Consider the following 24,226-nt stretch of genomic DNA (forward strand, 5'->3'; position numbering starts at 1 on the left):
CACAAGCAAATAAATGCATTAGTTGCTCAAAGAGCTTTGAGTCCTGCCCTGCCTTTCTGAAGTGTCTTGTTGATGCTAACTGTGTTACTGCAGGGGCCAGCACCTGCTTGTGGGTGTCACGGTGGCGCTGAGGGAACCTTTGTGTGCTCAGGGAGCTGGCAGGGGGCTCTGGTCAATGCCTCCTGTCTCCTCCCTGCAGGGGCCTTGGATCCAGTGGTAGTTGGGAGCTGCTTGGCTTTGTGTCCCTAAGCTGGCAGCCTCTGGGCCAGGAAGGAGGAGGAGAAAAGGGGAGGTTTGGTAGCTGACCTTGGGAACAGAAAGATCCTACAGTCCACAGATGGGCACTCTGCCTGGGTCAGGAGAGCCCAGTGCAGCCCCCAGAAAGCCAGTGGGTGGCCTTGGGCAACTCAGGAAAGCAGATGGGAAAGGGGAACTTCGAGCAGACACAGAGACTGCTGTGGTCTGAAAGGGAGGAAAGTCTGGCCAGGGCTGGACATCCTCTTTGTCCCTCACTGCCAGCTCAGAGGTTAAGATCTTTCTTCACCTGCAAGTACCTGGATCTGCCCAAGTAACAGGCAGAGGACAGACAAAGCAGGAAACTGAGGCCCACTGAGAGGCAGACTGGCCTGAGATTGCAGGCTTAGGTGGCCGCAGAGCTTGTCTGGCCTCTGTGCCTGTAACTGCTGCCACCCAGCCCTGAGAGGTGGATGCTGGCTCTGTGTACTAATCCAAGAGGCTGGCCACAGTGGCCCATGAGATAGGACTGTGTGCTGGACCCTTGGCTTTGGCCTGACTTGGAACACCCAGGACAAGCAGCTGAGCAGGGCTGGCACCAGAGTCCCTGAACTGCCCACGCCCTAGCCCATATTGGGTTAATTATAGTAAGACAGATGTGGGTCCCCCAGGGGTTACCCCACTCCCTCTCCCTTAGCTTCTCAGACTCTCTGGTTGGCTCCAAGATTCCATGGGGCTTTGAACAGCTACATCCTGAGACTGTCACTTTCCTCACTCTCTCCAATATTTCCAGTGTTTTAGGACTGGAGATCAGGACATAAACCCAGCCTGCTAGGGGAGGATGTAATGGATCATTTGGGTCAGGCATGGCACTGCCCTTTCCCCCATGAATCTCTGTTGCCTGTGAAGGGAGGCAGGACCATCCTGAGTACACCTCGAGCTCGCAGGGGACCCATTGCCTGGAAGTGTCAGATGGTGATGAGAGGCCCTGGGGATCACTGCAACCTAAATGACTTCAGTGGCCCATCTTGTGCTAGCTAATAGCCTTGGGGACAGCTCAGAGAACGACAGGGGCTGGAGACTGTGTATGTGTGTGTACACATGTATGCACTTACATAAAGACGTGTGTGGTGTACAGGTATCTGAAGGCTTGTTTTTCACATGAATGACAGGTGTCCATGCTGAAAAAGGTCCTACCGTCACATTGGTTTAGGGTTTCCTGGCCCCAGTAAGCTTGGTGCTGTTTCTCTTGCAGAACTTATCAAAGTCTTTCCTATGCTAAGGCATAAGATAAAGTAGGGTCCAAAGTCTCCCTAGTCAGAAGATAAGTGGCAAGTTCCCCCACAGTAAGGCCAGGGAGCCTGAGGGAAGGAAGGGACTCAGTAACCACAGTGGCTGGAACCATTGTCTGAGGTTGGACGCCTTGCTTTGAGCCATGGCATGGCTCTCCCTTTGCTATGTGATCTTGGAAGTGATGTAAGCCCTTTGCATTTTAAGTTCCCTATCTTTGCATAAGTATTGTTACAGAATTAGTGGAAGGTGAATGGAATATAGAGTTGAGAGCCCTGGGACACTGTGGCAATGGCCCTGCTGGTGTTGGCACTGAGCGCTTGCTGGAGGGGACCTGGATTCCAGAGTCCCTTTCACCATCTTGGATAGATCCTTCTGCGCCCCACACACTGTCTGCTGTCTGCTGGTCACCATGGAGCTGTGGAGGAGGCAGAGGCCTGATCCGAGGACAGTGGAGATGTTACACTACTGTAAGGGCAGTTAAGGGAGTAGCCAAGGCCTGCTTGGTGATGATCCTTGGCCTTCCTAGGGCCTCCCATGTGCATATCTTACTTGTAGGAACAGTAAGCTGTGGAAGGATCAGTTGCAGAGGCTTAGAGTCCTTTGTGCCCACAGGCCCTCAGCTGCCTGGCACTCAATGGCCTCATCTCCCCTACCTTGGTTTCCCCATGGGGCAGGGCTGGCAGAGGGGTGTTGCACCTCATAGGCATGGGTAGGGAATCACAGGAAGGTGAAGCCTGTGCTAGCCATGTGGTCCTATAGCAAGGCTGGGTTTAGAATGGCAATGGTGACCTGTGCGGTGGCTCAAGCCCATAATCCTGGCACTGGAGAGGCTGAGGCAGGGGACCAGCCCAGGCTAAGTGTGAGACAAGCAAGCCAGCCAGCCAGCAAACAAACAAACAAACAAACACAAAAATGAGTCTTGACCTAGTGGGTAAGGCCTGGGAACCTGCCAGCCTCCAGCAGGTGCCAACTTGATTCTTATTATCATGCAGTCTAGACAGATTCCTGAAGCCTGAAGTCATTGTGCTGCCCTGTGACCCCAGTGCTCCTTCTCAGTGAGGGTAGGTTCTGGAGGGGTCAGCTTGCTTGGGTGTCAGTCACCCAATTGTGGCATGGGGCAGCTGAAGAAAGCAGGGCCCAGCATTTGCAAGCATTGTGCTCTGAAGCTGGGGGCATAGCCAAGTGAGCTCTGGCTGAGCAAGGAGGCAGCACTGGTCCCCTGGTTGGGTCCATATTTCCTTTCAGCATCTAGATATTCAGTACTTATAAGTAGGGAGCTATCCTGATGGGCCAAGCCTGGACGGTGTCAGAAGGAGGATCTTCTCATCTCTGCGCTCTATGAGGCCCCACATGCCACCCTGTGCCAGCTCATGTGCCCTGCTCCCACTCTGGCCTTGGATGAGCCTCCTCCTCTGTAGAGATAACGTAGTCCACTCCAGTGCACTCTTCTCTCTCCTCACCCAGTACACACAAGTGTGCACTCATTGGCTCGTGGGCATGCATGCTCGCAGCTCTGCATGCTTATACTCTGAAGGCTCCTATTGTCCCCTATCCCCTCCCTGAGCCTCCAGAGTTCTCAAGGAACACATTCCACATCCCCGTGTTAGAAAGTAGCTGGTGGTAAACTGGACCTCTCCTCCATCTCCCCGGAGAGACCCTGGGTTGATCATAGGAGGCTCGGACCTGGAAACTAGTTGGCTCCCTCCTTCCCATTATGGGCTTTATCTCCTTTGGGCTAAGCTGTGGGAGGCCCCTCAGATGACCAGCCCCTTGCCAAATACTGGGGGGCCATGTGCCATGTCATGAGGATGGAACAGGAATCAGGAGAGGTGGGCTACCCCTTGTCCCTGTCCAGGGCTTGTTCTTTCACAGCCAAGTAAATGCAGCAGGCCCTTTCCCTGCTCTGATGCTGCCTAAGTGCAGCTAGCTGCTGGGTACCCCCGGTTCCCACATGTGGCCTTTCCATCACTGCTAAAGCCAAGCTCCGAGCCCCACCTGAGCTATGTGCTCAGGACCCAGGCCATAGTCTTCAAAGCATCTTCCTGGGGTGGGTCCCGGTGCACTGACAGTTTGGGGCACCTCTAGTGGCTGTGCGTGGTTGAGAAGAAACCAGTATCATGTAGACTCACTCGGGCTTTGAGCAGACCACAGTGGGAATCTGCCATTCAGAACTCAGGATATCCTGGAAAAGGCCTGATGCTATGAGGGAAACCCTTGGGATAACCTGTAACCACAGGGGGTATAAAGGGGTCCCACTGGACACTTGAGGTGGCTGCCTGGGAAGGGTTAATCCAGAGCCTTCCTAGTCCTATCCATTCAACTTCCACCTCCATCCGAGGAGGAAATGGGCTTTCCAGGAGCTGGCAGTGTCTAGGTGACTCAGGTCCACACAGGATGGCAGTGGAAGTGACTCAGGCCTCGGGAGAGAAAGTGAGCTCTGGGACTGCTGCCCACCATGTGGAGGACCCCTCCATAGCAACCAGTCATGCTAGGAATGGGGGTGTCTGTGCTCACACGGCCATGCCCCCTCTATTCTGGGGACTCCCTGGGGACTCTGTGATGTCCTCCATTGTGTCAGGCTGGCTCAGCTTGTTCTGTTCTCTGCATGTTTACCGGAAGCTGAGGTCAAGGATGGCTGCTCTGAAAGAACAGGGAGTAGGGGGCTCAGCCCAGCAACTCCTCTCTAGGCTGGGCTTGCCCACCGTGTGCCTGTGACCTCCACAGCTCCCGCTCTTCTCTCTCTGGGAGACCACAAACCAGGGGGTGTGTACCTTAGGGACTTTTGGAGAGAGGGCTCAGCAGCAGCCCTGTGTACTTTGGGGAGAGACAGCCTTTTTCTGGCCTCAGTTTTCACATCTGCAAAATGGTAAACCATGGGACCTGGCTATTCTCCAGATGTTGCTGTTACTATTGGGGTGAGGGTGCAGATCCATCTTCTCAGTAACCATTGGTTCTGGGAGTGCTGTGGCAGGTGGCACAGCTTTGCTGTGGCTTGGCATTTGGTAGCTGAGGTTGGTCTGCTCTGCCATTCTTCATCTTCACAGGCCAGAGGTGGTCCCTTGAAGATGGGCCTCTGCTTCAAAGATGTGGCTTCTAGAACACACAGGCCCCTCTTTCTGGACAGGTGGCAGACTGTGGGAAATAGGGTGACCAGATCTTAGGATGCCTGCAGAAGGCAGTAGGGGCTCCCTCATAGGCATTGCCTGTGCCCTTTGGAGTATGAGGTTGGGAGGCAGGTGCACATAAATGGACAGTCCTGGGAGGGGCTCAGGCAGGAGTGTGCTAAATGGGTAAATAGCACAGTATTCTCCCTGACCCATGTGGGTATCCCTTAGTTGTCTGAAGGGTGGGCCCCACCCTCATCATCCTCCCTCTCCAGTCCCTGGGAGTCTGTGGCACTCAGGGCCAGCTAGGAGGAGGGAAGTCCTCTGGGTGGGGTCACAGCCTTCCCGCTACTCTGTCCGGAAGGGAGGCTCATGTTCTAGGAATTTCCCCTCAAGTGCTCTGAAGGCCAAGCTGGCCACCTGCAGAGGACACAGGCCTGACGAGGGAAGCATAGAGTAGGGAGTTGGGGGAGGGGTCTGAGTCAAGAACAGGCATGCGCTGGTCGGAAAGTATACAGAGACAATCTGACTTCAGTGGTACCCTGTGTGCATCCCAGTTCAAAGCCCTTTATGGAGAACAGCAGACTTAATTCTCACAATGACATCTGAGGTAGGCGTGATTTGTAATCCTCTTTACAAGAGAGGGAAATGAAGTCCAAATATAGTGAGTAACTAGCCCAAGGATGCACAACTTGTAAAGTATAGGAACTGGGATTTGAACCCAGGTAGTCTGCGATTCAAACAACAAACATCTCCTCATCAAGACCTAAGAATGCTAACAGGGGTTCTTGTCCTCTTTAGAGTGACTCTGCACAGCTGGGGTGGAACAGGGAATAGGTGGAAGGGCAGTTGGCCCCTTGTTTGTATTTGATCCCTTCCATGGGTTGCCAGGGTGATCCAGGGTGATCCAGCCTCACTGAGTCTCTCCTGTGAGGGGGAGCTCACTCCCCTCCCAGCCTCCTTTGTTCTGAAGGGCCAATTGGGGAGGATTAGTGCAAGAAAAGGCTATGTCCTGTCCTGGGCCCTCTGCTGACAGTGGTGGCCCACTTTGAGAGGGACATGAGCTCTCTCCAGCTGTGTGAAGTTGTTGACTGTCTCTGGACCTCAGAGCTAAACATCAGAAAGTGGAAATTGGATCAAATTTCAAGTGATTTGTCAGCTTCAAGTTGAAGTGAGGAGTTTATCTGGAAGAAGAGACATTTGGACTGAAGTTTTCGTGACAGTCACAAGGACTGTAGGGAGAAGAGGGGGCTGGACAGTGACAGAGGCTGCAGAGATAAGGGAAGCGGGCTCTGGCCTATTCCCAGATGTTGTTCCTTCTGCTGGTTATAGGTGCCTGACGGTGGTGTGACAAGATGCAGGGAAGCCTTATGATCACATGGAGAGCACACTAGCTCCCCCACAACTTTGCTGTTCTCTCCAGCACCAAATGAGGACCACGGAAGTTCTGTTCCTCATGTTTGATTGTTCCTCATGTTTGGGTGTTCTTCATGTTTGGGGTGTTCCTCATGTTTGGGTGTGAGGAACCTGCTCTTATTGAAGAGCCAGCATGACCAGAATGAGGCTAGCCCAGGAAGGAAACAGTAAGATCTTGCTTGGGTGCCTGAGCACTGAGTTTAACATCTGTCTCTTCTAGGAGACCCTTCTAGTTTTCCTCTAAACTTAGACACATTTTGTGCATCAAGTTCTAGGCTTCCCTTTGTCTGGTTTTGTGGCAGATGAGTGTTTGTCACTGTGGTCTGACACAGTTTCCCACAGGCTAAGGAATGGAATTTGGCATCTGTTGACACCTAGCTTGGTCACAGGGCCAGCTGGAAGAGCCAACAATGGAGGACACCTCCATCCAGTGTTGGTGTGCATTCATGTAGGTGTAGGGTAGACAGGTGCCCAGACTGGTAGACAGCTGGCACTGGGCTAATAGTGGCCCATGGAGCCAGTGTGGTGTGGATGGAGCTGACTCTTACTGGGCACGGGGGTAGGGGTGAGGATGTGTGTGTATGGGGCATCACCAAGAGGAAAATCACACTTCTCTGCTCCAGCTTCCCAGGCCCTGGTGGCTGGTTCCCCCTGGTGGCCATGACAGTAAGCACCCTTCCTGCCAGTTCACCCTGCTGCTTTCTGGCACTAGACTATCCCTGAAGGTGTCTAGGAGCAAGCAGGCTGGATGAGGAGGGATTGTGCCAACTGGTGGTGTGGAGATAGAAGACCCAGGCAATGGGGTAGGGGTGGGGTATCAAATGCCCCCCCATAATGCTCTCACTCTTTTCCAGGTGGTGACTTCTGGAGAGTAAAATGGCTGTCCAGCTGCTACGACAGATGTCATATCTCCTACTGAGTCTGTTCTTCCTGGCTCAAGGTAGCTTTCTTGGGGCCCTGGGACTGTTGTGACCTTGTTTAATACCTCCATGTTGTGTGTGAACTCTTTAAGCTGGTTGCAGGCACTCCTTCCTTCTGAGATTTAACCCCATGGAGTACTCTTCGGATGGGGATCATGGACTGGGTGTCAGCCTGTCACCCATTTGCAGGGGAAATTCTCAGACAGTGCATACTTGTGCAACAGTCGAAATCAACTATGGTTTCATTAAATAACATCTATTAAACTTGAGGTTTTTGACTTTGAAATCATTCTTTATTTTCAGTTTTATTTTTGAGTTTTATTTCATTTCAGTAATTTTTGAGCAAATATAGATGCAATGTTATAGACCCTTGAAGCACATAGAGCTTTGGAATGCGTGCGAGTCCCAGGTCGTTGCCAATGGCTGGTCCCATCTATATATAGCTTCTGCCTCCTCAGATGCCCACGGTGGCAGCCCTCGAGAAGACTTCCGCTTCTGTGGTCAGCGGAACCAGACACAACGGAGTCTCCTCCATTACGACCAAATTTCGGAGCTACACATCTCTGTTTGGAACACGGAGGAGGCCCTCACGATCCGCGCCCCCTTTCCTGCAGCCCCCACTTCTTCCCAATTCTTCCCAGAGCCCAGAGGGCTCTATCACTTCTGCCTCTACTGGAGCCGCCACACCGGGAGGTTCCACCTGCGCTACGGCAAGCATGATTACTTGCTGAGTAGCCGAGCCTCCAGCCTCCTCTGCTTCCGGAAACAGGAGCAGAGCCTGAAGCAGGGGGACCCACTTCTCGCCACCTCAGTCACCTCGTGGCGGAGCCCCCAGAACACCAGCCTGTCGGGGGCTGCCAGCTTTGTCTTCTCTTTCCACAGTAAGGAACGGATGGGTGTGGGATGGCAGCTATGGTCACCAAACCTCAGTAGCCTATAGCAGTAGGGAGCCATGAAAGGTGTCTGAGGAGGGGAGGAGCAGGATCCAGGGAGAACTTCTGTGAAACAGCAGAGGTGAGGGTAGGAAGGTGGAGCTGGGTAGCAAGTGACACTGGAGAACACCAGCCCTTTCCCACATGCCCTGAACTGTTTGTCTGTCCCTGTTAGATTTAAGATCTTTGTGATGGCCATGGCATCTCTTCAGCCATTAGGGCAGTACCTCAGTTACTTTTTCTCTGTCTCATAAAATGCTCTGACAAAAGTAACTTAAGGGAGAAAGGGTTTATTTTGGCTCACAGTCCTAGGGTACAGTCTATCAGGATTGGGAAGTCCTGGTGGCCAGTGCTTGAGGCAGCTGATCGTTTGTATCTGCAGCCAGAAAGCAGGCTGTGATAAACACTTGCTCAGCAAGCTTCCATCCTGTTTACCCAGCCCAGGACCCAAGCCTAGGGGATGGTGCTGCCCACTTGTAGGGTGGCTCTTCCCACCTCTGTTAACCTAATTTAGGTAATCCCTAATAAACAAGGCTTGTGTCATTGGTTATTCTAAATCCTGTCAGGAAGATAATCAATTCTAACTCTCACAGAGAGCAAGGGATGGAGAAAGTTTATTACTTACAAGTCTTGGGTTGCAGTATACACCTGGAGGTCATATATATATATATATATATATTAGGGTACAGGGTGTGGAGGGTAAGGGGAATACAACTTGACCTGGAGATGTAACACTAGAAAATGTCAGCACTGGAAGAGCCATAATCCAGCTTCTATTCAAAGTATAAGGGCTGGAGAGATGGCTCAGTGGTTAAGAACAGTTGCTGCTCTTTCAGAGGACCCAAGTTCAGTTTCCAGCACCTGTATCAGGTAGCACCCAAACATCTATAACTCTTGTTCCAGGATCCCACACCTCCTTTGGTCTCTGCAGGAACCCAACATGGACACACATACATGTATACACACACAAATAAGTTGATTGATTAAATCATTAAAAAACAAAGTACAGATAGAAGCAACATGGACTATATGCATTCCATACACCTTTGTATCAATAAAGAGGAAACTGAAGTACAGAGAGCTACACAACTAACAAACTAGAGCATGAATCTAGCAGCTGATTGGTAGGGGCAGGAAGAACTAAGAGGGTCAAAGGATAGGAAAGCAGGGAAGCTGGCAGGGAGGTCTGGGGACCATGTCCTCATGGGTTAGGGAGTGGATGCTTTTCCCACTTGCCTTTATCACCTGGGTCTCCTCAAGTCCCCAAAGATGCCCAAGTTCTCAGGGCTTAGGTAGAAGGTCCTGGAGACAGAGAGGCTAGAGGTTGTAAGGTCCCCAGAGCTGATACACAGAACCCACATTCTTCCCAAGGAGATCTCTTGGGCCCCGGGCCCTCAGAGCCTTCTTTGCTCATGTGCAGTGGACCCTAGGAGACAGCCTTCCTGCATGATTCAGTGCCCTGTGGTCCCCTCTGCCTCTTGGACCCTCGCTTCCTTCTGTAAAGTGAATATAAGCATGGAGGACCACATGAGGGTTGCATAGGGTGTGAGCTAGCCATTGCTCTAGGTGGCAAGTCTGGTGCCTTTCCAGATGCCCCGCAGAAGGACTCCCACAATGCATCTGTGGACATGTGTGATCTGAAGAAGGAACTGCAGCTGCTCAGCAGGTTCCTACAGCATCCTCAGAAGGCCTCCAGGCGGCCCTCGGCGGCCTTCATCAGCCAGTGAGTCTTAGGGGTTGGTGAAAGATCTGACCTATGCTAGGAGAAGCTGGGGACACCTTCCCTGAGGCTGGATCTCCCCCACTGGATCCTGCTGTGCTGTCAGCAAAGACAGATACTAGTGCACAGCCAGGCAGCGCCCAGTCTGCTCCCCACAAGAGACTCCATCCTGGAGTCCAGCATATTGATCTCTGAGAGGCTGGGACCAGCGCAGGCATAAGTGGGTCGGAGTCATGGGCTGAATTCCAGAACAATGTCCCTCGATGCCACTCCCCCATCTCCATCTCCAGCTGCCTTGTGTCCTTTGTCCTTGGTCCCCTCTCCTTTGTTCCTGCCCGTCAGTGTCTCCAGATCCCCTGCCCTGACTCTTCCCTCTGTATGCTCTCCCCCACACTAGGCAGTTACAGAGCCTGGAGTCAAAGCTGACCTCTGTGAACTTCCTGGGAGACACGGTATCTTTTGAGGAGGATCTGGTCAATGCCACAGTGTGGAAGCTGCCACCCACAGCTGGGCTAGAGGATCTGCAAATCCATTCCCAGAAGGAGGTCTGGTGACCTAGGATGGGGGTGGGCTAGAAGGGCAGATGGGGGCACTCCATGTAGCATGGTATCCCTTGGCTTTCCCTGGGTCCAGGGACAATCCACAGCCTGTGGGAGAGCTGGTGTCTGAAGACACAGATTGTAAGACTCCACTGAGGGCCTCCTAGCCTAGACTCCTGCCACCTGACTCCCTGGCCTCTTGGGGCAATGCCCAGAGCACAATGTTTAGAAGGGGGCTGTTTGGTACAAGACGTGGGGTGGGGTGGTGAGGGGGAACCTGGGGCATATGCTGGGCTGGGCACTCAGGGCCCTTGATGTGCAGGAGGAGCAGAGTGAGGTCCAGGCATACTCTGTGCTGCTGCCCCGGGCCCTCTTCCAGCAGACTAGAGGCCGTCGCCGGGATGCCGCCAAGAAGCTCCTGGTGGTAGACTTCAGCAGCCAAGCCTTGTTCCAGGTATGGAGTCTCCCCTCACCTACTCCTTGGGGAACTGACTTTTTTATGTCTGACTAAGAGATGGGAAGACAGTAGCTAATCTCTCTCCTCCAAGAGCCTAAGCCTCTCCTATAAAGCAAAAAGGGCATTGCAAGGCACAAATGTCCTGGGAGAGGTGTAAGTAGTGCTGTTCTCACGGCAGTGTGAATGACCCACAAGGCTCTCAAAGCAAAGAGCTAGGAGTGCCAGTAGTCTGGCAAGAGTGGGTGGAGGCCTCCATAACTTTTATTTTCAGCCTTAAACCTCCAACCTGTCCCCCCAATCTCATATATCTAGGACAAGAATTCCAGTCAAGTCTTGGGTGAGAAGGTCTTGGGTATTGTTGTGCAGAACACCAAAGTTAGCAACCTCTCGGAGCCTGTGGTACTCACCTTCCAGCACCAGCCACAACCAGTAAGTGTGAGCAAGTCAACCATAGGGCAAGAGTCCCTTCCTGCTCCCATCCCTCCCAACTCACCTGTCTGTAATGGAAAGGTTCCTGGCTGAGAGCACTCAACAGCCAGGTCCCAGATTGGGGGAGGGAGAGAACTATAAGGTGGGTTATGAAGAGAGTATGAAGGTCAGGTCATAGAAGGAATGACAGGTAGACTAGAGAGAATACTAAGGGAACATGGGAGGTGGCCAAAGAGAATGCAGAGGGCGGGCTGTAGAGGAAACATGTGGAGTTGGCTGTGGAAGCAACACAGGATGAATTATAGAGGGCCCATTCTTCTTGTCCCCACAGAAGAATGTGACTCTACAGTGTGTGTTCTGGGTTGACGATCCAACATGTGAGTATGGAGGGGTCTCTGGGAGAGATGAGGATCCCCAGGGATGGATTTCTGGAGAAGACACTCTTAGAGGGGGGAGTGGTGGAGGCCAGGGGTCTGATGGTGGAGGAAAAGCATGCTGGAATGGTCCAGTTTGTGTTGAGGACATGGTGGGTCTCGAGGACTGGGGTTGATCAGAGTCCCATGCATTCCCTCAGCAAGCAGCCCTGGGAGCTGGAGCAGTGCAGGCTGTGAGACTGTCCGCAGAGACACGCAGACATCCTGCCTGTGCAGCCATCTGACCTACTTTGCAGTCTTGATGGTAGGTGTCTCCTACCCCCATAACTCCCTTGCAGTCCAGCCACAGGCCAAGCTTGTATGCTGTGTTGTGTACTTGGAACCCGTTGACTCATTTAATTCCAAATAACCTTCCAAGGTAGCTCCTATCATCATCCTGCTACAAGGAGGCTGAGTAACACATCCAAGGCTGCACAGTTCATTAAGTGCTGGGCTGTAAAGCTCTCATTTGATCTTTATTCTCAGGTTTTGGTGTGTGATGTAAATGCAGATTCCCACTCACAGGAATTTCACTATTTCTTATATGCCCCTAACCAGGAGCCACTAAGACTGGCTTCTGCAGTCCCCAAACCTCAGGGGCTTTATTGACCCAACTTCACGTTCCCAGAATCTCTTGGTGTGGGAAGCTGGGGAGCTTACCTTTGTGTCGAACATCATAAAAACCAGAATTTTTCTTGGCTCACAATATGGTTACATCCTAATTAAATTCACTGTGAGGAGAAAATATGCCAAGTATAAAAATACATACTCTGTCCGACACCAGCTCTTCTGAGCACACAGGGCAAGCATCTCCTGGGCCACAGGGATGAAGCCTCAGTGGTCCTAGGAGATTTCAAATTCTGAGTACAGCTTCTGCTGGCAACTGGGGCCTAGTACCAGTGTTGGAATGGACAATTCCTAGCTAAAGCTGCCTCGGCTAGGGCGTTGTGTGGCTCAGGGTGGCCAGAGCCCACTTCTTGGGTCCTAGTCTTTGTGGGTCAGAGACTGTCTGGGATGGGAGGAAGTCCAGAAGGGCATTCAGGTGGAAGAGGCTTACTAGCTCCCAGCTGGTCAAGAGCACACACTGGCCATTGCGGAGGAGAGCATGCTGAGATTGCCATTCTGTTCCCACTCAGGTGTCATCCATGGAGGTAGAGGCCGTACACAAGCACTACCTCACACTCCTGTCCTACGTGGGCTGTGTCATCTCTGCTCTGGCTTGTGTCTTCACCATTGCTGCCTACCTTTGCTCCAGGTATGCCAGAGGAAGTAGTGTAGCTTTACTTCATCCCTATAACTAAGACTCTGACAATGCAGGCTTGCTTTACCCAAAATACGTGCGTTGTTGTGAAGCCGTAGATGGGCTGTCTGATGACCACCTCACTTGGTGGACATTGGATAACAGTAACATTAGTTAATCCAGCACTAGCACTGAGGATTTGAACAATTAGAACCCAAACTGTGGGGCACACAAGAACAACAGAGATGGAAATAAGACTAAGTGACTTTGCACTGGGTATCTACATGCTACACACTGTTCAAAGAGGGTAGCAGACTGTTGGGACCTCACAGCAAGGGAGTAGCAGAGGTTATCCAATTGTCAGTGTTTAACATAGCCTGCATTGAGGCCAGTTAGGCCCTGGGCCTGCCTGAGTGGAGGGGAGACACACTTCTAGTTTCCTCTAGGAAACACTCATCAGGTCTTCAGTTGTCCTGAAGCAGGACGAGGGATGGAACTGGGTACAGATGTGTCATAAGCAGGTACATTGTAACCAGGTGCATCTGCAGCTGTATACCAAGGCTAGGCATGCACTTCTGAGTACAGTGACTGGCTTTGTGGAGGCTGAGGTGGGCAGAGCACTGAGCACGGGCAGGGGCAGGGGGACTAGTAGCAAATGCCAGCTTCTTGCATCAGATACTTTGCCAGCTCTGTCCTCCCACTGTGTAGAGGAGAAGGCAGTCTGAGGTGAGCTGGACTAGCCCAGAGCAGTACAGGATAAAAGAGTGAGTCGAGGATGGTTATGGTGAGGCCAGTGTCTGCAATTCTGGAACGCCTTAGAATCCTGGGGTACAGGTACAGCCACATTTTACGGCTGGACAAATGTCCACAGCTACTCATAGCTTCACAGGCAGACAGCCATGGAGCAGACTTGGAAGGCTTTCTGGAAAAGGGGCATAGGGAAGAGGAAAAAAAGAGGAGGAAGAGGAGGGAGAACAAAATAGGGCTATGCCCCTGCCCCTGCACTGGCCCACCGGGAACATGCTCCCTGTAGGAGGAAGTCACGTGACTACACCATTAAAGTGCACATGAACCTGCTGCTGGCTGTCTTCCTGCTGGATGTGAGTTTCCTGCTCAGTGAGCCTGTGGCACTGGCGGGCTCTGAAGCAGCCTGCCGCACCAGTGCCATCTTCCTGCACTTCTCCCTGCTTGCCTGTCTCTCCTGGATGGGCCTCGAGGGCTACAATCTCTACCGCCTGGTGGTAGAGGTCTTCGGCACCTACGTCCCTGGCTACCTGCTCAAGCTGAGCATCGTGGGCTGGGGTAAGTGGCAGGGGAGAGAGGACCCCAGAATCCACTGTCTCATCCACTGTCCACCAGGCTTCTAGTCAAGCACAGACAGCAAGTTCTGCCCTTCCCTGTTAGGGAGACCAACCGGTTCCTCCACCTGAACTGGGAGCACTTGAACAATGACTCCACTTACAGTTCCCCAGAAACCTACATGTTTCTATGGCTTTGTTGTTTGTTTTTGGCTGGTAACAATTCACTTTACCTGTCTCACACTACTCAAGTCATACTGGAACCCAGAGTTTCCCACCATGGCTCACTGTGGACATTGCATAGACCTTGACCTCCCCACGCCCCTGGCCCCATTTGCTGCTCTTCCTTGTGTCCCTTTCATTCTCCTCTGGCAAGGATTCACAAAACTCCAGCAGCCTTGGCCATGCGAACCCTACCACCACCCATGGAACTTTCCATTTCTACTTACTAGTGAGTCAAAGTTGTCCTCTCTGCCAGAGTTCCTGGTGTCCTCTTACTGTCCACCCCCACAGCCCCATCAGCCTCTCTTCTCCCTTGTTTGACCATGCTTCAGCAGTGGACCACAGGCCTTTCCTCCTGGGAGACTTGGGAAAGGGGAAAGGACAGGGCAAAGTTGAAAGTGAGCCTACCCATTATGGGAAACCAGAGAGGACCTAGTCAGGTCTACTGGGAACAGAGGAAATGGACTCAGAGGGTGGAGCCAGAGCCTCTGCTTGCTGTCCACAGGTTTTCCTGTCTTCCTGGTCACTCTGGTGGCACTGGTCGACGTGAATAATTATGGCCCCATCATCCTGGCTGTGCGCCGAACTCCAGACCGTGTCATCTACCCCTCTATGTGAGTGGCTGTGGCAGGGGCGGGAGTGTGGGCCCCAAGGGAGGGGAAGGGACAGCAGCGTCAGCTGGCCATGCTGGCCAGGAGGCTATGGGCTCCAGTGAGCTGAAAGCATGGGCCTGGCAGTGATCAGAACCGAGGGCTAAGGACCACAGGGACTAGGAGAGGCCAAGACTGCCCCTCAACAGTTGGGTGCCTATGTGCAGAGCTGGCCCTTCTCTGAGCCTCAGTGGAGAGGTGTTGGCCTCCCATCAGGCTTCCTTGCCACATCTACTGGTTCTGAGGCAGATGGAGGACTGTGGCCCACAGGGCATGGGGACTCACTCTTGTCCGTATTATAGTTAGCAAGTGGCTCAGCTGATGGGAAAGTAGGTTTGGTGTGGAGGTAGGGTCAGGAGGAGCCTTCCTCCACCCCCCTATCTTACTCCAGCTGGCAGCAGACATCCTGAAACTAGACCTGAAGCCAGGGCTCTTGAGCATCAGGCTTGGAAGGTATACTTTCCACTGGTCCATGTAGATGACATGTGCCCCCCCCCCCCAGGCCTGGTGGGTTTGCCTCAACCTTGTACTGTCAAGAGTGTGGTTTCTTCAATACCTTCTTCTAAGTTATCTGACTGTATACCTTGGTATGTCTTTAAAAATGACACCAAATATGGCTCAGAGGCCTCTCGCAGAGGACCTGAGTTTGGTTCCCAGCACCACATTACGCAGCTCACAGCCACCTATAGATCTGACACCTCTGACCTCTAATGAGCTCCATGTGCACCAGCACTCATGTGAACATATCTACATGTGCACGTAATTAAAAATAATAAGTTAACTTTAAAAATGACATGAAGACAGAAAAGTAAGCCAGCAGTGCTTGCAAATGATGAGCAGTTCCAACACCCAGCACCCTCCAGGGACCTGCTGCCATTCCTACTCTTTAAGATGAGCCTCCTACATGCTCAACCGTCCACTCTCACCCAGGTGCTGGATCCGGGACTCTCTGGTTAGCTATGTCACTAACCTGGGCCTCTTCAGTCTGGTGTTCCTGTTCAACATGGCCATGCTGGCCACCATGGTGGTGCAAATCCTGCGACTTCGCCCACACAATCAAAAGTGGCCCCATGTGCTGACACTGCTGGGCCTCAGCCTGGTCCTTGGCCTTCCCTGGGCCTTGGTTTTCTTTTCCTTTGCTTCTGGTACCTTCCAACTTGTCATCCTCTACCTCTTCAGCATCATAACTTCCTTCCAAGGTAGGCATGGTGAGGGCTCTGCCCCTACTTAGTAGCCTTTGCCCATCCAGCTGGTACACAGTCCACATGTGGAGCAAAGGGAAGAAATGCCCAGGGAACCCCAGACGCTGCCTTTTCTGGGCCTCAGTTGCCTCATGAGTGTACCCAGAGCACATGCAGGACAAGCCTTTATTGAACACTTACTATGTGCACTGAGCCCTGTGCTAAGCCCCAGGGTTGCAGCATGAGCAGCCCCGTCAGTCCCCATGCGGGAGACAGTGTGGTCCAGAAAGTGTGCAGCCACCAAGGAGACTCAGAGAGTAGGAGAGCTGTGGCAAGCAATAACAAGGGTGGCAACCGAGTGGACAGTGGTCTTGGGTCAATAGTGTCAGAATCACCCGGGGCTTGTTGGAAAGGCAAAATGTGGCCCGCTCAGACCCACTGATCCTTTCTGTATCTTAACAAGATGCCCAGGGTAGCCTGCTTATGGCGCAGGTCAGGGAGCTCTGGTATAGGAACACCAGGTCAGAGAGGGGCCAAAGCAAAGGGCATGTGGTTAGAACAAGTGCTGCGAGGATGGGAGAGGAGTGTGGCTGAAGGTCAGGCAGGGAGGGCTGGAGGTGGGACCCTGGAGGCCCCAGCTTGAGACCAGTAGGGTCTACAGTCCCCCACCTGATGCCTCCCATACTCAGACAAGACCTGTATACCTCTACACTTGGCTGTGCTGACTGAACAGGGGCCACATGGCCATGTCGGAATCCATGGAGTCACTGTGGGATGGAATGGGTGGGGGAATTTATTCCAAAACCTTGTTGTTAGGCATCTCCATCTTGTCCCCTATGAGGTATGGGAACCTAAACTGCTAAGTAAGGCCAACGCCGAACCGCCGATACGCTACAGTGTATTGAATCATTCCGAGTGGCTCCAGGGCCCTAAATATATGGCTGGGCCCTTGGAACAGAGGGACACTGAGAGGGGACCAAGGGCAAGATGGGGTCTTGTTATCTGATGCTGCATGTACCTCGTTGCCCACAGGCTTCCTCATCTTCCTGTGGTACTGGTTCATGCGGTTCCAGGCCCGAGGTGGCCCCTCTCCTCTGAAGAGCAACTCGGACAGCGTCAAGCTCCCCATCAGCTCCGGCGGCAGCACTTCTTCCAGTCGCATCTAGGCCACCGCCACACCTCCTCATGGGAGGACACATGCATGGCGTCTGCTCACATTGTCTGTGGCTTGGTGCTGTGCCCAGCCTTGGTTGGTTAGTGGCTTTCTAGAGAAGGCCCTGGTCCTTGGAGGGATAGGACTGTTGCTCTGATAGGTAGATACCTAGCTGGCCTTGGGGACTACTCCACTTCCAGATCTAGTCTCCGAAGCACACTGCCATGCTGGCTGTGGGGCTGTCCTCACAGCTGCTTCAGGCTGGAGCTGAGGCCTTGCCTTACCGGTCGCCTCTGGGCCCAGCTGTTGCTGCTGGGGGTTAAGACTTGCAGGCCCAAGCCAGGATCAGGGTTAGATCTTAGAGGCTGACACATCCTGAACTGTTGTCCCTGCCCAAGACGCAGCTGCCTTGGCTCTTGCCTTTCTGTCCCTGTGGTCACCATGCAGCACTCTGCCTGTCTCTGACTTTTGGTCCCAAGGGTGGCACTGAAGGTGGATGGGCTTGTAGAAACTTTGGAGCCACAACCCCTGAGGAGGTGAGCCTCCCCACACTTGCCTGCCAGTCCTCCTCTTCCTTCCCCACTCTCCTCCTCTTCCTTGGTCCCCTAGCCCTCCACCTGCAGCTTGGGGTCCTAGGCCAGTGCTACAGTTTGAGGTAGCAGTTCCCAGGAGCTGATGCCTGCTATAAACGTCTATCTGCTGTGGACATTGGCCTTTTGCCAACTCTGGCTCAGGGCGTGTTCCCGGACAAGACCAGGCCAACCTGTCTGAGCCTCTTTCCAAGCTGCCTCCCCTTTGCTCACACCTCAGAGGGGCTTCCGCCTTTCCTGAGGCCTCTCTCCAGCATGAACTGTGGGAAATGGCACTTTTTTCAACCCAACATTCTGAAGACCAAGACAGCCCTCTCTGGTGATTTGATGTTCTCCTGAGGGGTGACCTTCAAATCACTGCCGATGGCTGAGGACACTGGGCTGCCTATTGTGAATCCTCTCCTACTAACACACATTGGTTTTAAGAACACATTGGTGGTAAGAACACAGCCGACCAGACTTGGCAGTGGCTCTTAAAAACTTCCACAGTGTCCTGGAGCTTTAGTTACAGGGCTGGGGAGCCACTGCTCTTGGCTGGGAATCCAGGAGGACTTCTTGCAGGAGGTAGCATTTCATCTTGACCTCAGCCTTCAAGTTGGGGAGGACGCTCTTTTTAAATACCAATTTGTTTGTCTTTTGATATTAAAGTTCTTTGTAGAGAGTTTGAAAACTGTAGGAGATTGCTGAGAAGAAAAATAAAAATCAGTTGTTATCTGATGCCATGGCAAAATCCCACAGTTTGGAGAGTTTCCGTCTCAGCTTTGTGTGCGTGCGTGCGTGCGTGCGTGCGTGCGTGCGTGCGTGCGTGTGTGTGTGTGTGTGTGTGTGTGTGTGTGTGTGTGTGAGTCTGCGCGTGCTTGGGTGCATGTGCACTTCTGTTACTAACACTGCTGAGTCAGATGTCGCTGGGCCAATCAGGAAACAGCAAAGAGGAGAGGGCAGTGTGGGAAAGAAGGAGCCTGGGAACACTTTCTTAGTCAGGAAAACTGAGATGGGCAGCTGGTGTCTACGGGTGACGCTGGGTAGAGGTGTGATCACAGTGAACCAGAGACCATGAACTTTGGCTGCAGCTGGACGTTGCTGACATGGAGGGGTACCTAGGTATCCAGATCATTTGCCTTTCATAGGGTCCAGACAGGGACATAAAATCCATTAACCTTAAAATTTTGGATATATAAAACCTCCCCAGCCAGAGTTACTCTTGAGAGCTGAGTTCAGATTTTGACTGGTCATGTGACACAGACCAGTCTGGTCACCATTCTGGAGCAGGTGGGCTGCAAAAATGAAACGGCTCAGTTTTTCTCCCAACCCTGCTCCTCAAATCTCTCCTCTCTCTACATGACACATGTTAGATATGTCTGTCCCCTTATGTGTGATTGTCCCCATCTGTGTTCAAGTACAGAGGTATAAAAAGCAGGGTGTGGTGGCATACTGTAATCTCAGTACTTGAGATGTTGAGGCAGAAGGACTGAGAGTTTGAGACCAGCCTGGGCTGTATAGTGAGACTGTCATGAAAGGGAGGGGGAGGGAGGAGGGAGGGAGGGAGGAGGAGAGGGAGGGAGGGAGGGAGGGAGGGAAGGAAAAGGAAATCCCTCTGCATTTGAAGTCTGAGATCAGCCCAGATGCACACTCATACCCCATCCCCACCCCTCACTGCTCCAGGGGAAGTTGGGGAGTAAACTAGGCCGGATAAGGTGAGTGGGAAGCTGCCATGGAGTAAATGTGGCAGATTTGGGGACCTGCAAGGACCTTGGCATGTGGGAGCCTCTGGTGCCATGTCTGCAATCTTCCTCCACAACTTTGGTGGCCCCTAATTCTACTTTCGGGTTATTTGGTTGTTTTTTGAGACAGGGTCTCTATGTAGCTCTGGCTGTCCTGGAACTCACTCTGTAGACCAGGCTGACCTGGAACTCACAGAGATCTGTCTGCCTCTGCCTCTTGAGTGCTGGGATTAAAGGTGTGCACCCCCACGTCCGGCTTACTTTGGAGTTCTTATGTCCATACCTATGAGGAAAGAACCAACCATCCCCAAGGCCCTCTGCCTGAAGGGTACCCTGCTGGCCACCAAGCAGGATTGCAGTGCTGGTAGGCCTCTAGGTCTCTGTGAGAGGGTCTCTTTAACTGACACCTCTCCTCTCTCACAGGCAGAAAGCACCCCCTCCCAATTCCCTCTTCCCTGAACCTCTGATTTCAAGGCTAACTTGGATAAGGGGATGGGGCACCTAATGGCTTTAAGGGACTCCTTTGGCCCTGGTGGTTCTTTCTAGGCTGAGGGTCTGTAGACAACACACTTTCCCACTAAGACAAGCAAGGGAGCTTCTAAAGACACCTTTCCGGTTTGTGATACAACCAGGGTAGCCAGGTGATGCTGGCTGGCCTGGCAGCTGACTAGGAGACATTGGCTTTGCTGACTAGGAGACATTGGGATAAACTTGGGGGGGAGATAGTAGATGGGGACATTACTGTTTTGTTAGCTCTGAAATGTGAGGGGGCCCAGAGCTCTGGAGAGGACCCTAGGCCAGTCCCTGGTCTCATGGGGTCTTCCTCAAAGTTCTGTAGAGTCTGGCTCTTCCACCTCCCTAGCTGCCTGTCTGGCCTCCCAGGAACACTGGACACCATGCCTCCATCTGCAGACCACCAGGCCGTTTTCAGGAACCCATGAGGTTCACAGAGCCAGCATGGGTTCTAGGGTGGTCCCAACATCCTGGCCCTTTCCTGAAGCTAGGAGGGAGGCTGGATGGAGGAGGGGCAGGCTCTCACCTTCCTGTTAGAGGAAGCTTGGGGACACAGGAACTTCTGGATTCTGACCTGGGAATCCAGGCTATATCCCCCACCCACCCTCTACAGAACAAGAGTGACCCATCATCCCTTCTCACACCCCCTCAGGTCCATAGGGCCTAGCAGGGGGCCATGTGAAAGGAAAGGGAAACAGAGGACAGCTAGAGTTGGGTAGCTCCCCAGAAAGACCCCAGAGTGGAGCAGAGCTAGCTCGGATCTGAAAGGGGTCTAGCGAAGAGAGTTTTTCCAACACTGAGGGTTTGGCCTTATCCATGACTTCCTTGGGGTCAGCAGAGTGGTGGGGCCCACCCTAAGCATGTGTATGTGTGTGTTTGTGTGTTTGTGTGTATATGATTCCCCTTATTCCTGCCTGGGCCAGCAGTGACCAGCCTGGGGAGGTTAACTGCAACTTCACAGCACTGATCACTATTACATGCCAGTGCTGGTAACCTCCTCCACAGATCTCATGTCCTTCCCATGCCTGTGAGAGGGGCCAAGCAACAGACAGCTAGTGTAGGGTCAGTAGGCCAGACAGTGGCCACAACAGATATGTCAGGCTGATCACCTCTAGGGGCCACACTCACGTCCCTGGTGCTAGCCCACCAGTTTGCTCTCCCTGTTATCCTGCCTTGTGGGAGAGGCTCAAGGCCCACAGCATCGATGCCCCTCTCCTGTCGGAGCCCAGCACGTTAGGTTAGCACCTGGCCTTATTCTTTTGCTGTCCGTGTCTTTGGCCTCATGGATGTGCTAGGCTGGTTACAGGTCTCATCAATTCAGACACTAACAATCAGCTTTGCGTGACCCTTCACAAGTTGTCTGCCCCTTGGCCCCTCTCACAGGTATGGGAAGGACTCATGACGTGGGATCTGTGGAGTTGCTCTGTGGAGGAGGTTACCAGCACTGGCATGTGATGGCAATCAGTGCTGTGAAGTTATAGCCACCGTCCCCAAGCTGGTCACTGATGGTCCAGGCAGGAAGAAGGGAAATCGTATACAGGCATACACGCTTACACACACACAGAGGTAGGAATGAGCTTCAGATGCCCTTGCCAGGGAAACAGGGAAGGTATGCCTGACTCTAAACCTTAGGGCTTCTCTGTCCAGAGACACCTGTGGCTGCTGGGCTCCAGTTCCACAGTGCCCCCTGGCAGGGTGACGGGAATTCAGCCCAGTTCCATCTGCAGGTGGTCTTAGAGCCATGTGCGTCACAGAGCACCGCCCAGTTCCCCATATCCACCTTTCACAACCCCACGGATGGCGCCATTCATTGGGCAGGAAGGACAAGAAAGAGGCCACAGGAAACAGTGGCCGCACATTAGGCAGGAGGAAGGCCAGTTGGACAGAGCTTGTGACCAGGAGGCCACACAGCCAGCGGACTCTGCTGACCACTGATGGCAATACCCAGGAGCCTGGGTCTCCTGCTCTTTCTGCTACTGGGTTCAGGTGAGCATGCATGGGTCCTACTAGTTCTCCTGCTAAGCCTGCAAGATCTTGTGCTGCAAAGCACCCTGGGAAGCATGGGAAAAGAGCTAGGGATTCAGACAGACTGGGAAAATGAGGAATCAGAGTGACCACCTCATCCTCTCTTTTGACCTTGACCTGTTGGGTCATCCCTGTCCTAATAAAATCCATCATGTTGGGTCTCAGGCTCCCTTTGTCCCTCCACAGTGTGCTGTAGGTGGGGAGGAAAGATATTGTCCATCTATCCTGGCTAGGCTAGAACCTGGTTCTAGGACATGATGGGCCAAACAAGCTATTCAGTGGCCTCTGGGATCCAGGCAAAGGTGCTGGGGCCTGGAAACTTAGCCTGGAAGGGTGGGCAGTTGTTCTGTCTCCATAACCCTTTCATCACAGGCTCCCTCTCCCTATCGGCACTGGTCAGTGTCATCAGTGACAGGAGCCAGATCCTAGACCACTCCTGTCACACACATTTCAGCTTAACACACCAGTGTGGGGTTCCTAGTCCTGCCTCTACCCCAGGACAGCCAGCTACCATTCTTACCTCCATGGATGGCTCCATGTCCTTCTTGGCTGTTGAGTGAAGGCTCTCTGGAGTGGTGAGGTGCTCCTGTCTCAGTGCCCTGTCTTTCCTTGTTTGCTCTAACTTTGACAAGTATCCTAGGTGTACACCTCTCTTTGTGTCTGTCACTTGTGGACATGTAACTGGCCACATGGGTTAGCATCCCTTGGTTCAAAAAAATCTCTTTTCAGTAAAGGACAGAGTTCAATGTCTGGCTCAAAAGTGGACAGGTATGGTGATACATACTTGCACTTGGGAAGTAGAGGCAGAAGGATCAGGAGTTTGAGTTCTGCCTCAGCTACAGAATGCATTTGAAGCCAGCCTGGGTTACTGGAGACTCTGGGTATAAGTGTAGATAGAAAGTGACTGTTCTGTCTTTCTCATGGTCAGAGGGCATTCTAGGGCAGAGCAGGCTGTCAGGCAACCCTGGGCAGGCCAACAAGACTTTGCCAAGTGGTGCTGAGGACCCCAGCAGTGGTGAGAATGCTCATGACTGGGTGATGTCAGCCATCTGAGTGACATAAGAGTTGGCAGATTTATATTAGACATTAGATTCTGTCCTTGGTGGTCATTGATCACCATTTGTCCACTTAGCCACTGGCTCTTTACTCATGTACTCAAGCATGCATGGTGCCAAAAAGGGGGACTAACGTGGCAGCTGGTTGCCTGAGCCTGAAGGGAGAGGAATGGGCTGTGGTGAGTGGAGGGAGGGACTGAAGGGACAAGGGTCAGGGCATAGGGGCAAGTGGACCACCTTCTGGCCTCTGACCTCTACTTTGCCCCCACCTGCTGTACCCGCAGCTGTTGAACTCACAGCTGGACTTCCAAAGCCCTCAGGAAACAATATGAAACACATGTTTAAGTCTTCTGAGTGTGGAGGCACACACCTGCTGTTCCCGCACTCCCGAGGAGGATCTTGAGTTTGAGGCCAGTTGGTTCATAGCACAAGGATGAAGAGGGGAGACCACAGAACTCTTCTCTGTGCTTCTGGGTTGGGTACTAAGAGTGTCCCTTGTCTGACCTGCTAGGAGTCCCAGCAAGAGGAAGGAAAGCCCACCTTGAGGCTACCTCCCCCTTTCCTAACCCTGACCACCTTCCCCTCATTGAGTCCTTTCTCCTCCTCCTCCTCCTCCCCACCCCTCCCTTCATGTGAATGCAAATGTGAACTGTCTCTGCATCTAACCCCAGCACCCAGCCTCAGTGTATCTGAAATAGTGCCACTTCCTAGTTGGAAGTCGAAGCAAATTTAACAACATTGTCACATATAGACCTGCCTTTTATAAAATAAGCTCTAGTATGTTTTGCACTGTTTACTTGTTGTTCTGCCATTCTTTTATCATGAATTTTATTTTCTGTTCTGATATTTGAAAATGAACCAGCTTCCTTTAACTTAAAGTACTACTTCCATGATTTTTTTCTTTAAATCAAACACCAGAAAAGGATATTTAAAAAGCAAATTCCCAGCCCTCCTCTCCCCCGGGACTCCATATCTTAGCTCTGTGGACCCATCTGAAGGAATCAGCTTGCAATGACACCCATCCCCCCCACATACACACCAAAGAGTGTGAAAGATCCAACACACACAATTCCCAGAGAGAGACATGGGAATGGACAGCAAACACACAGAATGATGTCCTT

The 24,226-nt window shown here is 52.5% G+C and overlaps 1 protein-coding gene across 8 annotated transcripts in view; it reads left to right on the plus strand.

Moving 5' to 3' along the window:
* Adgrg1 (adhesion G protein-coupled receptor G1) overlaps window positions 1-18,528 on the plus strand; it is a 29,617-nt gene extending 11,089 nt beyond the window's left edge. For 4 of the 8 annotated variants that reach the window (XM_027405676.1, XM_027405675.1, XM_027405678.2 and 1 more), the window contains exons 2-14: window positions 6,902-6,987; window positions 7,411-7,848; window positions 9,490-9,622; window positions 10,017-10,164; window positions 10,481-10,612; window positions 10,928-11,044; window positions 11,376-11,421; window positions 11,619-11,722; window positions 12,594-12,712; window positions 13,731-13,999; window positions 14,723-14,831; window positions 15,798-16,066; window positions 17,081-18,528. In XM_027405676.1, coding sequence (XP_027261477.1) covers window positions 6,924-6,987; window positions 7,411-7,848; window positions 9,490-9,622; window positions 10,017-10,164; window positions 10,481-10,612; window positions 10,928-11,044; window positions 11,376-11,421; window positions 11,619-11,722; window positions 12,594-12,712; window positions 13,731-13,999; window positions 14,723-14,831; window positions 15,798-16,066; window positions 17,081-17,214 — 2,082 coding nt within the window. In that variant the 5' untranslated portion in view covers window positions 6,902-6,923 and the 3' untranslated portion in view covers window positions 17,215-18,528. The remainder of the gene's footprint in view (window positions 1-6,901; window positions 6,988-7,410; window positions 7,849-9,489; window positions 9,623-10,016; window positions 10,165-10,480; window positions 10,613-10,927; window positions 11,045-11,375; window positions 11,422-11,618; window positions 11,723-12,593; window positions 12,713-13,730; window positions 14,000-14,722; window positions 14,832-15,797; window positions 16,067-17,080) is intronic. The other 4 variants (XM_027405680.2, XM_027405679.2, XM_027405682.2 and 1 more) reach the window with 1 other exon arrangement.
* Window positions 18,529-24,226: the final 5,698 nt, after the last annotated feature.

This window comes from Cricetulus griseus, chromosome 3, assembly GCF_003668045.3.
Source record: "Cricetulus griseus strain 17A/GY chromosome 3, alternate assembly CriGri-PICRH-1.0, whole genome shotgun sequence".
Taxonomy (NCBI): domain Eukaryota; kingdom Metazoa; phylum Chordata; class Mammalia; order Rodentia; family Cricetidae; genus Cricetulus; species Cricetulus griseus.